Source organism: Schistocerca piceifrons, chromosome 7 (assembly GCF_021461385.2).
Source record: "Schistocerca piceifrons isolate TAMUIC-IGC-003096 chromosome 7, iqSchPice1.1, whole genome shotgun sequence".
In the NCBI taxonomy this organism is placed as follows: domain Eukaryota; kingdom Metazoa; phylum Arthropoda; class Insecta; order Orthoptera; family Acrididae; genus Schistocerca; species Schistocerca piceifrons.
Genome location: NC_060144.1, coordinates 419,704,093 through 419,720,218, shown reverse-complemented (window position 1 = coordinate 419,720,218; position 16,126 = coordinate 419,704,093). Strand labels below are relative to the sequence as shown.

At 38.9% G+C, this 16,126-nt stretch overlaps 1 protein-coding gene across 1 annotated transcript in view; it reads right to left on the bottom strand.

Moving 5' to 3' along the window:
• The window catches only part of LOC124805177 (myrosinase 1-like), a 113,121-nt gene that overhangs the window by 1,909 nt on the left and 95,086 nt on the right, over positions 1-16,126 (bottom strand). Inside the window, exons 10-11 of the mRNA XM_047265664.1 lie at positions 8,067-8,201; positions 2,275-2,381 (exon numbers count right to left, since the gene is read on the bottom strand). Of these exons, the coding sequence (XP_047121620.1) occupies positions 2,275-2,381; positions 8,067-8,201 (242 nt within the window). The remainder of the gene's footprint in view (positions 1-2,274; positions 2,382-8,066; positions 8,202-16,126) is intronic.

Below are 16,126 nucleotides of genomic sequence, written 5' to 3'. Positions count from 1 at the left end.
TCATAATAATTCCCGTCATGCACTGCGGCCAGTTGTGAGTTTGAACGTCCTAAGGCAAACCGTTTAGATGATTTGGCGATTCTGTATCATATAATTCACTGTCACTCTGTGTGTGCTTCACATTCAAAGCAGAGCAGTCAACGTGTCTGTCTTGCAGAGAATCCGGGTTCCAGTTCCGATTTATTTGCTTGGTGGGTTGACTGCACTTTGACTCGAGAGGTCAATTGAGGGGCTTCTTGAATAGGAAGCAGAGGCTTCTAAGTCCGCATGCTGACAGGTAGAGCTTTGTGAAGATCCCTTGTCCTTTCCCACAGCAGTCAAATAACGCTGTTCGGAAAATATGATACATCGTGGGGTCTCCACAGCACGATGGGGGAGTTTAGTTCAATTTCTGATAACATTGAATTATGAGTTTCGTTTTGGTCTTCCCAGTTTGATGGCTCTCTGGGGTGATCACGAAAAAAAAAAATTAGTAGAAGTGCTGTTGAGTGGAGGGAAACAAAGAAAATTAATTTTGAAACATGAGAGTGCTGATGCTCGACTTTAAAACTAGACAAAACAGATTAATGAAGGCGTCGTCAGTGTGGTTCTGAAAGTGTGTTACTGTGCGTTGAAGAAATATTGACCCATTAGCTATGAGAGAGGGAGACATTTGGTACAATCTGTAGATTCACGCAGAGCTTAGATGCGAAGAGAGATTAATGGCCTGAGTAAGTTGGTCGGTGGGACATTGAAATGGTTTTGCGGTATCGGTAGTGGATATACGAAAAAACTGAGATATCTTTTCTCATGCTTCATATGGAGTGACATTCATTTGTAAAAATTCGGAATTGGATCAACAGCAGTTCATGGAATAAATTACAATTGTTCAAGCAGCGAGTAAATTTTAGCGACATTTATGGCTGAAATTAGACGTTCCTAAGAGAACAGAAGTATCTCTTCCAGCAGCCATGTATAAGTCATTACAGTGAGATATTTACAATGCAATTCCACCATAGCGAGCTATAGCTTAAAATTTATCAATTTCATCATTCACTGATGCTTAAAGGCCTCCGTACATTACGGTATGGAATGTAGCCTTGGAAGGATGTGAAAAGATGACGAGAATAAGTATCAACAAGCAGAAAAATTAAGGATCTTAATCATTGTGAAGATACATAAGAAAGTTTAAAATTAGATGGCTACGTCGAATAACTAGTAAGGAGATACTTAATCGAACTGCGAAACAAAAAAAAGTGACACGAATTGACTTAATGAATAGGTCGGTTGACAGGACACTCCTGAGGCATCGGGGAATCGACAGTTTGGTATTTGGAAGTGCCGAGATTAATATCTCAGTGTATGTGTGTGTGTGTGTGTGTGTGTGTGTGTGTGTGTGTGTGTGTGTTTGCGGGGTTTTAAAGTGTTCAAGAGCAAGGTTAGATGCACCCTTCGGAACTTACAAATGGCAACATCTGAAGCCAGCTTTCTCGTTTGCCACAGTAAGATCTAAGATTTTCGATCCTTGCGATTAGAAAATACATCAGAAGCAGAAAAGCCAGCACAATAAGTCATTTGCAAGTCATGAATGGAATTTTTGAAGGGAGCTATTTATGTCCCTAGCGCCAGAGATTGAAAACACGCCAACATTTTTTCTGATATGGGTATATAAATGCGTCAATAAAACACTACACACACACACACACACACACACACACACACACACAGTGTGTAACGGGTATCAGTGCAGATTTTTTGTAACCCTTTCCCTATTATGTACACACATTTGTGTGTTGCTTATCTTTTGCCTGCAACGAACAGTCTTCCCACAAACACGTCACATACCTTACAACGTGATGTGTCCTGCACAACAGTAGTTGCACCACTAAGTGGCCCATGCCTGCTGGAATAGACTAACCCATTTGTGTCCACGCATCTACACTTCAACAGGTAACCAGTTCCTTAGAGGAAAATAAGCATTAGTGGCTTGCTCTTGTCATAGGTACTTCGAGGTCCTATCCTACCAAAAAAAACTTGCAATAATTACAACTATTAGTCAGCAAATGACGTAAATACTGATGATGTAATATGGTTCAGTATGCCGATCCCAGACACCAATAGAAATATCTGTACTTATACCCATTACACTCTCTATACATCAACAACATGCATACGCCAGCAGGTCCAACAGCAACAACGAATTCCAAATGGTTTTCAAAGCAGGACCAGAGTACCTGAGTGTCGAACTTTCAGAGGTTCCTCATGAGTAAACAGATGGAAACGTATGTGACTTACGCATATCCAGAAGCCCATTCTAAGTTGTCGATGATGCTCCACGCCATGTAACCAAAGACATTCACTCCATCTTCGTTGACAGCTTTAAGCATTTCAGCCAGGTAACTCTGAAACAAAGACAGTGAAATATTTCCAACAATTGTGAAAAATCTGGAGACAGATTGTGAAGTAGACTCTCCATCACGATACACGCCTTTAAAACGAGTATTTGGCATTTAGAAAGACAGGGACGCGTGGGTACCTAGTATGAAACTTTAGTCACTTTATCTTATGCGCTTTATAAGCAGCTAAGAATTAATGGAAGTTGTTTGACGACCACTGACTCAGAAAGGTAGTTTGGTGGATGTAAAGGATTGCCAGTTAGGTGGTAATTACAAAAAAACGTGACGAATGGTTAATGTCTTTAATATGGTTGTCGTCCATGAAATAATAATTAACACATAATTTTTCTGTTTGAACCTTTCTTTCCGGATCATTAAATATTTCTTGCAATTCCATCAAACGATGCTGTATCGTACCTTCGGATACATAAATTCGAATAAGCTTCTCCATAAAGCCAGAATTTGATTTAGATGCAAAATATAAAGTTATTGATACACATATAACTGTATTAAAATTTTGATGTTTTGAAAATTGTCCACTCGCAGGAGAATTTCATATGTGGTAGTTGCTTTTCACAAGTTCGTGTGAGAATGTTATTCATCTCTGTATATAAAACGTTATTTCCTAACTGACTGACTAATTGCCTGACTTCATATCAGGCGAAGGTGTGGGTCTTTTACTGCATGCGTCGTTTAAGGAGAAATTTTTCGAAATTACAACCCCAAGGGGTGTGAAATAACGGATGAAGGGCTTTTTTTGCAAAATGTTGCTATTAAGGCAATTTTGAAGCTAGACTTAAGAAAATTGCTGTTTGGTTTCTTGGTGGTGAGAAGTAAAGAAATATATCTTTCAGTATTTTTGGAAATTAAACCCTGTGGGGATGAATTCTGGGTGAAAGTCTTTCTTGAAAATATAACATTATTGAAGAAAGACTTAAGTATTTGTAAATCTACATGTATGAACATTGGTATTTGACTTCTCGGTTACAAATAAAAAAGACGTGTTCTCGTTTTTTTGGAAGTGGAACCACTATGGGGGTAAAATGGGGGATGAAAACGTTTAAGGGAATATTTCATTGTGCAAGTATTTTTGAAGCTAAATCTATGAAAATTTGTATGACTCCTCTGTTAGAAATAAAACATGCACATGTCACTGTTTTTGGAAATTAAACTCCTAAGAGGTTAAAGCAAGAGATGAAATGTTTTACAAAATTATTTCATTGCAAAATCGTGTTTAAAGCTGTATCTTTGAAAATTGGTGTTTGGCTTCTCAGTCAGAGATACAATACGTGTTTCAGTGTTTTAGAAAATTCAACTCCTAAGGCGGTGAAATAGGGTCAGACAGATTCTCTGACTCCTCACTGCCCAGCCCAAGCCGATATGGATAGAAACTTGAAGTTTGGAAGAGAGTGTGGCTCTTATATTGTACGTGTTTCAGGAAGGATTGTCCGAAATTCCATTCCTAAGGGGGTGAAATTGGGGATGAAAGGCTTTTTGAAAGTATGTCGCAAATAAAGGAATTTTGAAGCTAGAACTACAAAAACTGCAATTTGGCTTTTCAATCAGAAAATAAAAAATTTATGTTCCAGCATTTTTGGGAATTCAACGAACGATACACCCATGACAGTTCGTATTTGTCTTCTCGGTTAGAAATAGAAAAATATATATATATATATATTTCAGTGTTTCTGGAAATTGAACCCCTAAGGTTTAAGAAATTATTTCGTTACCTGAAAAAAGTTCAAAAGTATTTTATGAAAATTGATATTTAACTTTTCAGTTAGATATAAAGAAATGTTTGTTAGGGGATGGAAGTTGCTATGGAAATGTCTGCACAATAATACCAAAGACATGATTAACAAACATTTTAGATTCGAGGTACCAGAATCCCTTTTTGGTCAGAAGTACATTCGGAAAAGACCATACTTATATGACCTTAATTAGCGAGAAAACTTCCAAGGCACTGAAATTTATCAACAACATAAAAATTACATTAAATGAAAACAGAGAAAAATCTCTGCACGACCGTACAGTTCACTCGAGCAAAGCAGTGGGCGTTAAGCTAATCTTGTGTATTTTAAATTTATCTGTATTTCACTGATGATGTTTTCTTTGTCCTATTACTAATAATTATTTTGTGTTATTAATAATTCTGTTGCTCTTATTCTCGTACAGATCAACAGCTAATAATCTCTGTTCTCTTCGTTCATACCTAGATCGTTCACATAGTTCGAAACAGAAAACTTTGCAAATATGCAGAATTATTGTAATTTTCTTGTTGCCGATGGGCATGGTTTCATGCGGCACTTTTTTTCGTCATTCTCTGTTTCATTAAATTCAAATGTGGAGCAATTCCACAAATACGACGTCAGAAAAATACAATGTTACTATTAAATTTCAAAACAAATGGAAATATTTAAGGGAGGAAGCTTTTACACGAATTTTAAACATTAAGAGGAAGTTATGGACACAAAGAAAACGACTGAATGTACAGTTGACACATAGCGATTTTAGGAAAAGAAAAATAGAAAGTAAGTGAAAAACGAGTAGATATAGGCGTCATCTAGCAGGAAACTGGACTAGTTCAACGTCAAATAAGAGTTAGAGTAGTATACTCGGAATGATAGACATCTTAAATGAGATGAAAACAAGTGAAATTATAATTATAATACAATCTTAACAATGCGTTTTCCTCTAACAAAATATGAATAGTATAGATAAATTAATTCATGGCCGATAAGAAATATTTTCAAAGGCACAGAGCTTGGAAACTTAAAAAGATTTCAAACCAACAGAGGTAGGAGAAATCAAAATATACTCGATGGAAACAATAGTTATTAATTATGTAGGGAAATAGCTTATTTTCTTCACGTAACATAAATTGATTTTACTTGATGTATTCTTTTTTCATTTACCTTGACTCCCCTTAAGAAGACTGGTGGACAATTTCTTATTTCATAATTCGGTTCAAGCTACAAAGGTCATGGGTATCTTTACAAAAAAAAAAAAAAATCTAGCAATGTTCCCATGCGGATTATACTGGAGTCGCAACAACACTTGCTTATATCTGAAACACGAATATTCAAGCTTTGAATGACTGGCAAAACAAAAATGACAGAAGAAGCTGGTGAGAAAATGGTATGATATCCTGCTATAGAAACCTCAAAAGGAAAAGCTAACAATACTCTGACGAAAGGATTAAGCAGAGTATTCCTTATTCAGACCCCCCCCCCCCCACATTAGGCCTAAAGCACTTCGAAACAATTAATGGAAAACTCTATTTTCCGCCGTAAAAATTATTTTCATCTACTCTGGGTCTGCCTCATCGCCTTTCCATCACATTAGTTTATGTGTTTTTCTGTGTCTAAAGCAAACAGCAGGTAGAGAGTGGGCAATAGCAAAACTGATAAATAGACACGAACTGCAAACAGAAAGGAAGAGTAAACGAAACCCACATTAGGTGAGCATCAGGACGACTTTTGTTTTAAGCATATTGAGAAAAGTAGCCGATGCTGTAAAAATTTCAACGAAGAGTATCAACACAGATGTTGTTTCCAAGTTTGTTGATCTGTGGTCTCCATTCAGTGAATAGGTAAGAGAGGATGGAACAGCGTCCATGAAGCGGCCATGTCCACATAATAAACATAAATAATGTGTGCTCTTCAGGGCTATTATTATATTAGACTTATGAAATGAATTGTTCACCTTCTTTCACTGGGTGACAGCCAGTGTAACTGTACACACACACACACACACACACACACACACAGGCACAAAAATACACACACACACGAAGAGTTTAGCACAAGTACACTAAATATCCCATTTACGCTATATACTATTTTCCAGAGGCATACTGTCAACAATAGTGCATTACTTGTAACGTGTACATGTCCTTTTATTTTTGCAAGTTATCGATGTGCATGTCAGAGACAGAGAGAGTAAGTTATGTTGGTGTTAAACTAAATCTGGTCTCGTTGTGGCACAGTCTTTGTCTCTGCTGAGTCCGAGACATTCTTAGTTGAAGTGGAAAAGGTGATGAACTTGTTCAGCAGCCCTGTGTTGACTTGTGGTTGGCTGTGTTAGATGAACAGTTAATGTAAAGGATAGCAAGAATGAATATGATGCATATATCGGAGGCCGAAAAGAATATAAATCTTGAAGAATGCTATTTTCTTGAACAGAAGAAGTATGAGGTGAGACTGCAGAACTGTGCGCATGGTTTGTCAAAATGATTATTGCGATCTAGTTAACTTGCTCAGAGCTGAGAGAAAGACTACCCCACAACCGTGAGTCATGCAGTAGGATATCGACTGACTGAGCTGTTTGGTTTTTATAGAACTTCACTGTTAACATTGTACATTTATAAAATCATTATTCATTTTATTAAGCATAGTATTGTACAGACGAACGTCATGTGTGATGATCATGCGAAATTTTGTTCTGTCTTTTTGAATACATACTTCATTCTACAGTCGTTCCCTTGGAATATCATTTCATAGGAATACTTGTTTTCCCCATTCCACTGGTGAAAGAAGGTTTATTATTACGCATTACCTCACTGGGCCATACGGTATGTAACAGTTTGAATTTAGTTCGGAAATTTTATTTAAAAAAGAAATCTGGCTTAGCCGCTGCCTGCTTGATGTTTGCAACGATGCCTGCAACGATGTTGTCAGGACGCTAGGTGAGTGGAAAATTTTATTGTTTTACTTCAGTTGTTTATCTAATATAAACACATGTTGTTTTCAGACCAGTTACAGTTCACTTCAAATTAGGTTATGTTTAGTCAAAGATTAGCATACGAGAGTAAATTGCATCATAGTTTGTGGGTTTACAGTTTTCGTAATATGTAGATTTTTTTACAGAGTTGGGAAGTAAATTTGGGCCGAATTTCATACAGAAACATATAGTGTGCGGCTTTAATATGAGGACCTTTTCTTCCAGCATAATTCGTTCTTTATTTTTTTTTTGTTAATACACAGCCAGATAGTGTTGGATTTCTCGAATATAAAAAATACCGCTGCGCTAATTTTACTAGTGTTGAACTTGTTTTCCCGAAAATTCTTTTTGTGCTCAATTTGTGAAATTTTGTGTCGAGTGACAATTATCCATTACTTTGTTACATAAACAGTTGGCATGATAATACAGGTTTTGCGTAGATTCCACTCATTGTTGAATATTTGCGTGGTAATAGTACTCTTTAATTCTCTTGTACCGTCGGTCATTTTTTGTGTTTGCATCTTTGCTACTTAACTAGCTTAATTTGTATCCCGATACATACGCTCGGACAATTTTTTGCCATAAGAAACCAGGAGGTTGATTTTTGCTTCTGATGAAGGAATAGTTTTAGATTCATGAAAGGGTCAGTCGGAACTAGTGCTAGTCTCTTGAAATAATTCGATACAGGTTAATATGGTTCAAATGGCTTTAAGCACTATGTGGCTTAACATCTGAGGGCATCAGTCCCCTAGACTTAGAGTACTTAAACCTAACTAACCTAAGGACATCACACACATCCATGGCCGAGGCAGGATTCGAACCTGCGACCGTAGCAGCAGCGCGGTTGTAGACTGAAGTGCCTAGAACCACTCAGCCATAGCGGCCGGTGATACTGGTTAAAACATCTGTTGCTGAGATAAATGGACGTTGACATACATTTAACATAAAATTCAGGTGGTATATACTCACTCCATAGTAGCTGATGCGCCCTTGGTCATCGAGTTCTCCGGTGTCGGCGTAACCATTCTCCGTTACAATAATGGGATATCCCTGGTACTCTGTGGCCACCCAGTTCAGCAACTTCCGAAATCCCCATGGTACCACCTGTTACCAGTAAAATAATACGAAATGCAAACGAGGAGCAGTAATCAAAATTAATTAATTATGATGTTCAGACAGTGATATGAATATTGTTCAAACAGTCTGACGCACGTTAAAATAGCAATTTCAAAAACAAACACAGCAACAGAAAATTAAGTATTCCGTTGTTTACTAGCAGCAATAAAAGTGCCTTAGTGCAGTTGTATGAGAATAGACATAGTAGAAAACCTCAGATACATGACGTTTCAGGTAGACAGATGGAAGATGTCACTAGATGTAGCTGTAGATAAATAGGCCGCCAAAAAGAAGCGCTTGAGGCAAGAGGAGCAGCATGTGTGCTGAGAATTGTATTTAAATGCTGAGTATTTGGTTGAGCTCTGTGTAGCTAGCAAGTTGCCGTCATATGGCTGGGCCAGGTAGTTCAGACCTGCTGCTCGGTAGAGCGACCCGGCTACTGCAGCGAGGGGAGCGCCTTTCGACGTGTTACAGCGGCTCTGCGACATGGTAAGGGGAGAGTGGGCCACTGCTTGCTTGAGGAGTAAGTTAGGCAAGATGTCCGAGAAACTGAATCTGTTACAATGGAAACCTAATTTATTCACTGGACACACCAAAACTACTTATAGACATGCTACAAAAAATCCAAAGGCAGTGTCGGATTCGTGAGAGTGAGATGACCTCATTAAGATTATTACCATGTGTATAAAATTTTTTCTAATGAAATTGGTAACATTGATGTACACGAGAAATTGTGTTAAAATCAATAAAAAATAGTAAAGACACCCTAAGTGGCCCTGTATGCCAGCTAGGGAATGACCATACTCCTATTATTGTAAAACAAAAAACTTGCAAATAGAATTACCATTTATAAATAATTTATTGGATAAGTTAACCAGCATTCCACAAAGGATTATCGCCAGAATGAGAGAGTTGTTCCATTATCTTACAATCAATCACCTTACTTAATGACATGTGCTGGCTTAATATACTTCTTCACAGTTGCTTAGGAACAACTGACATCTGGTAACGAACGAAAGCTAGTCGCTAGAAGACAAGCGACCACTGCTGCGGAAGACCCGATCAATGACAGTAAAAGGAAATGTAGAGGTTCGGAAGTGTTAACTGATGCTAATCCTGTGCAAAAAAGCTCAGTATATATTCGATAGTTCATGCAGTTCGGTGTTTGATGAAGGTTGTTGTGAAACCGATTAGCGTGACATTCCGGATGGTATAGCAACATGTCTGCAAAACATCATTTGAGCGCTTACGATCGTGGAAGAACAGCAGGACCTTTCCAAGCCAGTCACAGTGTCACTTCTGTGCTAATGGATGCGTCTGAAAATATCGCACGATTAAAAAAGGCCACTGAATTTGGAAGTGCTATACGAAAGCACGAAAGCATACAAGTGGTCGTAGATGGACCACCATACCGCAAAGAGGATCGATATGACCCCTAGTAGCGAAAGGGAACACGTATCTCACACCTAGGTAGATCGCTGCAGACCTTGCAACCGCTGCCGATAGCCTGTTTGTGCCAAAAATATTTCACGGCGATTAAATCAGACTGGTTAGCATGCCCAGAAGCCTATTAGAAGCATCCCACTTCAACCACGCCATCGTCGAGAAATAATTCGTTGGTTTATGAAGCACGTTGGTTGTGGTTAGCAATAGTGATCCCGAGTGATGTTCTCCGACGAATCCTGCTTCATTGTGGCAAGTGATACTCGCCACCAGATCGTGTGGAGACAGAGAGGAACACGTTAGACACAACAGAAAGTTCATGAACCGCACTGACATGACTTAGGCGTTATCGTGTGGACAGGCATAATGCACAATGGAAAAACACCGCTTCATATCGTTGCGCGAAGTAACGTGATTGAACAGTGGTACTGCAGGATGATTATTCTGGATCACGTCCGTCTTTATGGGGGTTGCGGTATGTCCCGACTTCTTTTTTATGGACGATAACGCCCGATCAAACAGGATTGCTAAGGTGTCGGGCGCTCTGGAAGGTGAAGATACTGTACGTATGCATTTCCTACATACTTCCCGGACGTAAACGATTTTGCGTATGAATGGGATGCTTTTGGTATGTCCTTCTCAACGGACACTCCTGACCCGAACCTGGTAAGAACTGAAAACTACCTTGAGACAGAAGGGGACAATACGCTCCATATACTCCTCAACAGTTTGGTAGCTAGCCCGAATAACAGGTGCAAAATGTGTGTTAGTATCCGACAAAGTCGTATCCTTTACTGAGAGTCCGATATCGGTCGTTATGTTGGGAGTCTGATCTGTGTCAAACAGGAACGCTATTTATGTCGGTTATCCTGTTTTCCCATGTGGTGAAATCTGTAATATTTTCCGTTATAAATATAACATTACACCTGTATTACACATTTAATTTGTTTAGTGTCGTGCATCATTACCTTAGATTATTCCTGTGCAACAATATCTCTGTTCCTTAGCAGCTGTCAAGCAGTTTATATCCAGTATTGTTACTTGACTAACGTAGAATTGCACTAATGTAGTCAGTAACGTTTTCCTGCTGATTAGTTTCACTCCATTTCCGTTTGTTCCGTGTAAAATTGAATAAAGGATGTTCTTATTGGTACAGTGAAAATTGAATAATGTGAGATGTCGTTTTTAATAAGCCAGAATTAATTGTCATTCTATGTCGAATCCTGCAAACTGTGGTCGAATTCCAAGTTGCTGTATAGCATAACGTAACGTTCGCATGACGAGGTTTGTGAATAGGAAGGCTGAGCAGAGCTCAGGGACTTTCGTCTTCGTCTTCTGGTCGCTGAGGTTAGTTCTGGTAAAGTATTGTTTGCTCAGGGAGGCTCTTGGGCTTGAGTATTATTCGGAATTGTAAATACTTTCGGTGTCCTACAGTTCGGGATTTAGAATATTAATTTGTTCGAGACTGGATTTCGACTCAAAGTCGGGTCATCGAGGACTGAATATTTCGACCTTGGTGAATTTGTTACTGTAAGAAGACTTGTATGCAGCTGTTGAACGGGCTGTATTCGTAGCTCTGGTGATTTAGAAATTCTGAAGTTCGGTTGTGTGCTTTTAGCGATCTTTTGTTTAATGATTACTATTCGTGTAAGAGGCGATAAAAAAAGTGTCCCTAGAAGGCCGTACAGTCCAGATTCAGGAAGCAACCATCGTGTCCAGCAGCGTGAAGAGGTCCGTAACTGACTGCTGCACATCCTCGTCCGAAAGGTCAATCATTCAAGGACTTTCCAGAGGACCAGCGGCGTCGTAAACGTATGACGAGAAACCAGAACCACGTGGCGGGCGCTCAAGTGTCTCAGACTTGATTTGTAAATTCTGCCTTACGATATCTGTGGCACGGGGAAGTATGTTATCGTGAAACAGCAGCACCTGTTTCCGCAGTGTTCCCGGATGTTTCGCCTTAACTGCACGCCGTAATGTGTCCAGTGCAGCGATGTACCGTTCCACATTGATGAATACACCAGGTTCTTTGAAAGAATGAATGGCTCCCGCTAATAAAAGAACGGGGTGTACATCACCTTTCCAACAGATGGCTTGCTCTTGCACTTATTGGCACAATGAGATGATGGACGCTTTCACTACAGTTCCCAGGACTACTAACAGCTTTCGTCGCCTGCAACAATGTGCTCAAGGAGCGTGTGGCCTTCATCACTGAAATGCATCGGGTGCTTCAGGCAAACAGCCACACGGTTTGCTTTTTGTTCGGCGCTCAGCGTCCAGTGTATCCACTAGTTGTAGACCTTACGGCAGCCTAATGCCTGATGTATAATGTGTTGCATGTCACCGAAACTGACGTCGAGGTCCTTTGCCAGTGCACGATTGGTTACGCACGGTCCGTCCTAATAACATAACCAACTGCCTACTTGTTGTTGCCCGTAATGAAGGAAGCTGGCCTCGCAGATCAACTGGTGTACCGAAACTTGGTGTACTTCTCCACAACGGTGGTTTTGAACGGGTATAGGTCCCATACATATTCCTCACTGTCCGATGGATGTCTGTCGGTTTTGGTCGTGCGGCAGCCGTGAAAAGAATTACAGCTCTTTGGTCCTGTTTGGATGCATTTGGTAATAACGTCATCATAGTTCACGTTTCCGCATTTACTGCAAGAAAGTCGGAGAGATACGAATGCCACACTTATGTACCCTCATCACAATCATGTTTGGTTGAATTTCCGCTGCAGCAACGCCCTCAAACAGAGACTATTTGTCGCCCCTCATTCACTGCGTTGTTTAATTATATTACTATTTATCATTTGCTAATTAAGGTGCTTCACGAACAATCATTGTCGCCATAAGGCCTTGAAGTAACAGTGCATGACCAGAATCGTTATGATAAGATGAGCCACGTCAAAAGCTTACTTCGTATACTCACATTCTGGTGGTCAGACAGCAGTTATTTGAAGCTGACTAGCGATTACGTTTCACATAATTGTTACCGCAAGTAAAGTTGCACACTGTAGTCAAGATCAGCAAATTATTTATCTGGTACTGTAGAAGTATTACTCAGTTGACAACTAGAAACGGGTTGAAAATAGCGCTTTTCTTATGTTTAAGTTTACGTTTATATTGTTCTTGAGGTTCTTCTGTCCACATGTATTTCGAAGAAATGTATGAAATGTTCTATGAGAGACAACGGTTGGTTGATTGGTTGATTTGGGGGAGGGGACCAAACAGCGAGGTCATCGGTTCCGTCGGACTAGGGAAGGAGGCTGAAGAAAGTCGACCGTGCCCTTTCAAAGGAACTATCTCGGCATTTGCCAGAAGCGATTTAGGCAAATCACGAAAAACCTAAATCGCGATAGCCGGACGCGCATTTGAACCGTTGTCCTCCCGAATGCTAGTCCAGTGTGCTAACCACTGCGCCACCTCGCTCGGTGACACAAAGGTAAGACGAGTTTCGAACGCAATATTCTAGCCACCAATTCTACATTCTATTTAACAGTCTCTATTGACGGCCGAACAATATTAACGGACTGTGGAAACTAATGGATTAAACACAATGCGTGTTATGTAAAGAACATTTGGAAACCAATTGACATAACTTCGTTAAAAATTCACATCGTACTTTAAAGTAAGATCCCAGACAGGACTGACAGAAATGTTTACTTTTGGTACCACGCTCATCCACTAAGAATCAGGTAGTAAACCATTTCTCCTGCTTTAAAGGTAGATGCAGACTGAAAATTTTGGATCTCATTTTGAGGCTTTGTGACCTGACAAAATTTTGCCTGCTCAGTGTTGAAATGGGAACCAACAAAGAAACAGTATTTTAAATGGTAATGGTCTATCTGTGACAAGCTGAAGATTTTGATCTTAGAATTTGGCTTATTTCCTTGCTGTATTTGGTGTTTTCAAGAATGACATGCAAACTGTTTCAACTATTTGCCATCGATTTTTATCTGTCTATTATACCAACATAGCCTTTGCATCTCTTAAAGTTTCGATAAACATAATTGGAAGTATCATGCTTTCCTGACGAATTAAGCTGGCTACTGCGATAACGCAGGTATGAAATGTTCACCTACTGTGGCACTCTTCCATGCATTTTTGTTAATATCAGTCAAGAGCTTTAAGTGGTTTTGATTCACACTAACTTTTGTTAGGCATTACAGCATATTCATTTCATCAATGTTTTGTGTACTCAGTGAATTTTCAACGTATTTCTTAAGACTCGTTATGTGTTTTGATACTTTTCATGTGATGAACAATTGATAAAATTTGGAAAAATTCGATTTGTTTGAGTTGTTGGTAAAAATCTAATTGTTCGGTAAATTTATTGCTCAGAAAATTACTGAAAACATGAAACGCTGTACTAATAGAATTACAGGACTTCATAATTGCCTTTGCCACCCTAATTCATTAATATAACTGCTTCAGGATAATTCTTGATCTTTTATGTCCCACCTGCTAACTAACATATGCTTTTCCGTCAGTTCTTCATATTTTAGTCTTCTTCGGGAACATTCTTGTCTTTAAACTGCGGTGGAGCCATACTACAACATTTGGGATTGATGGATATTGGATAGTTTCTGCCACAGTGGCTGACTAATACAGCGAACATTATATTACACTTACATTTCAAATGATACCTTGCTCATTGGTAATAACAAGTCGTCTCTTGATCATATTCTTGCTTACTTTAGATCTTACGTTTGTTATTCCGGATAAAGCATTTCCATGTTCTGCATTCCGTTAGTTGTCTACATGACTGAGATAAAATTAAGCTTTGTCACGTCCTTTAAGATTTGTCTCACTGAAATCCTTGCACGCAACAGTACCTCTCTCGGTTGTCTTCCCAAATAGAGTAGGTTTGTATTGACAGATACCTATTGCTTTTGTTTCGTGTCTGACTTTATATCTCTGTCCAATCTCTCGACCTATTGTGAAACTCCTTCCAACTCTGATAATTGGACCACTTTGCGAGGGATAAGAAAATCTTAGAAATATTCAGCATGTAGCCATATCTACATATTAATGTGGGATGTCAACGTAAAATGAATCGTTTGACATCATTACGATTTATCTTGCAGATTAACCATGGTACATGAAACAAACTAACTAACCAGCTTTCTGAAATGCATTATAATGTAGAGGTCATTTACTTTGTATTAAAAAACAATTGTTTACTTTTGGTAATATACAGCTCTCTAATTTTGGTTCCCCGAACTAGTCTGTATCACTATCTGTCTGAAATAATCATAAAACAATTACTTCCTCAATGCAGTCCTCATGAAAATATTCTCTTCCATATATGATGCCCTCCAAGGATTGCTACCTTCTGTCTGATGGAGAGGCTCAATACCATTGAAATAGACCATCAGTCGGAGAAGCTTGTGTTAGCTTGCCGAATAGTAAAGGTAATGCAAGCGGAATGCAGTACAAAATGTTATAGCGTTCCTTCCAAACTGGACGGCTGACAAGGAGAGGAACGCCTGCGTTGAGGAACCATCGCCAGTTTTGACAAGGGAGTACAGTTCACTTCCAAATTCTCCAAGCTGGTGACTGATGGAACTCCGTCAGAGAAAAACGTCGAATGCAAAAGCTCTCAGTCCAGTCTTTGACGTAACAGAAGACCGCAGCTGCTATGTCAAGGAACAATGATTACAGTCACATGGAGTATACAAGGGTTCGCCACTAAATCAGAAGAAGTTCTTAAAGATACTATAAAAGTAATAGTGTGTATATGAGTTCTAAGGAAGACAAAGACGAAGTTAAAAATTATTGTTTCTGTATGTACAGTAGTACATGAAAGAGAGAGCGACATTTTCCATTAATAATAACTGTAAAGGAAACATTAAATTGTAGGAATAGATCAATAACTTCATCTTAAAAGTTGACGTGATTATCAAGAGACAAAATTTTGCAATTATAACAATATGTGTTCCTACTGACGAGTTGAATGACAGGTAGCTAAATTGTTGTGAAGAAAAGTCTATGGTAAACAAAGGAAGTAACCAGAAGGAAGTAATAATAATGCGAGAATTAAATGTAAGAATAGAGCTGATAAGTCATAACAAAATCACTGAAGGAGTCTTACTAGTGCCCAGGGATAGCAAAACTTATCAGAATCTTTTGATTGGAAGTATATAGAACCTACGAAGGAAACCCGCAAGACGAAGCCGAAGGAGATAAAGTATACATTGTAGTACCAACAAAAGTAAGGCAAAATGATAGGGGGCGGAAAAATGTTAAATCTCTTAGTCGAAGAAATATCAGCTATGAACAGTTAAAAGCAGCTTTGGAAATTCTTGAAATAGTTTTACTGAATTATTAAATGTCGACTCTCCAACTATTGAAAGGAAGAAGACATTAGTTAAAGAAAGGAAGCAGGAGGTGTCGTTTAAATTATGCTGTTATAAGTGTAATTTGTTAAGTACCTTGCACAAGTGTCTAACGCAATTTGGAACCTAA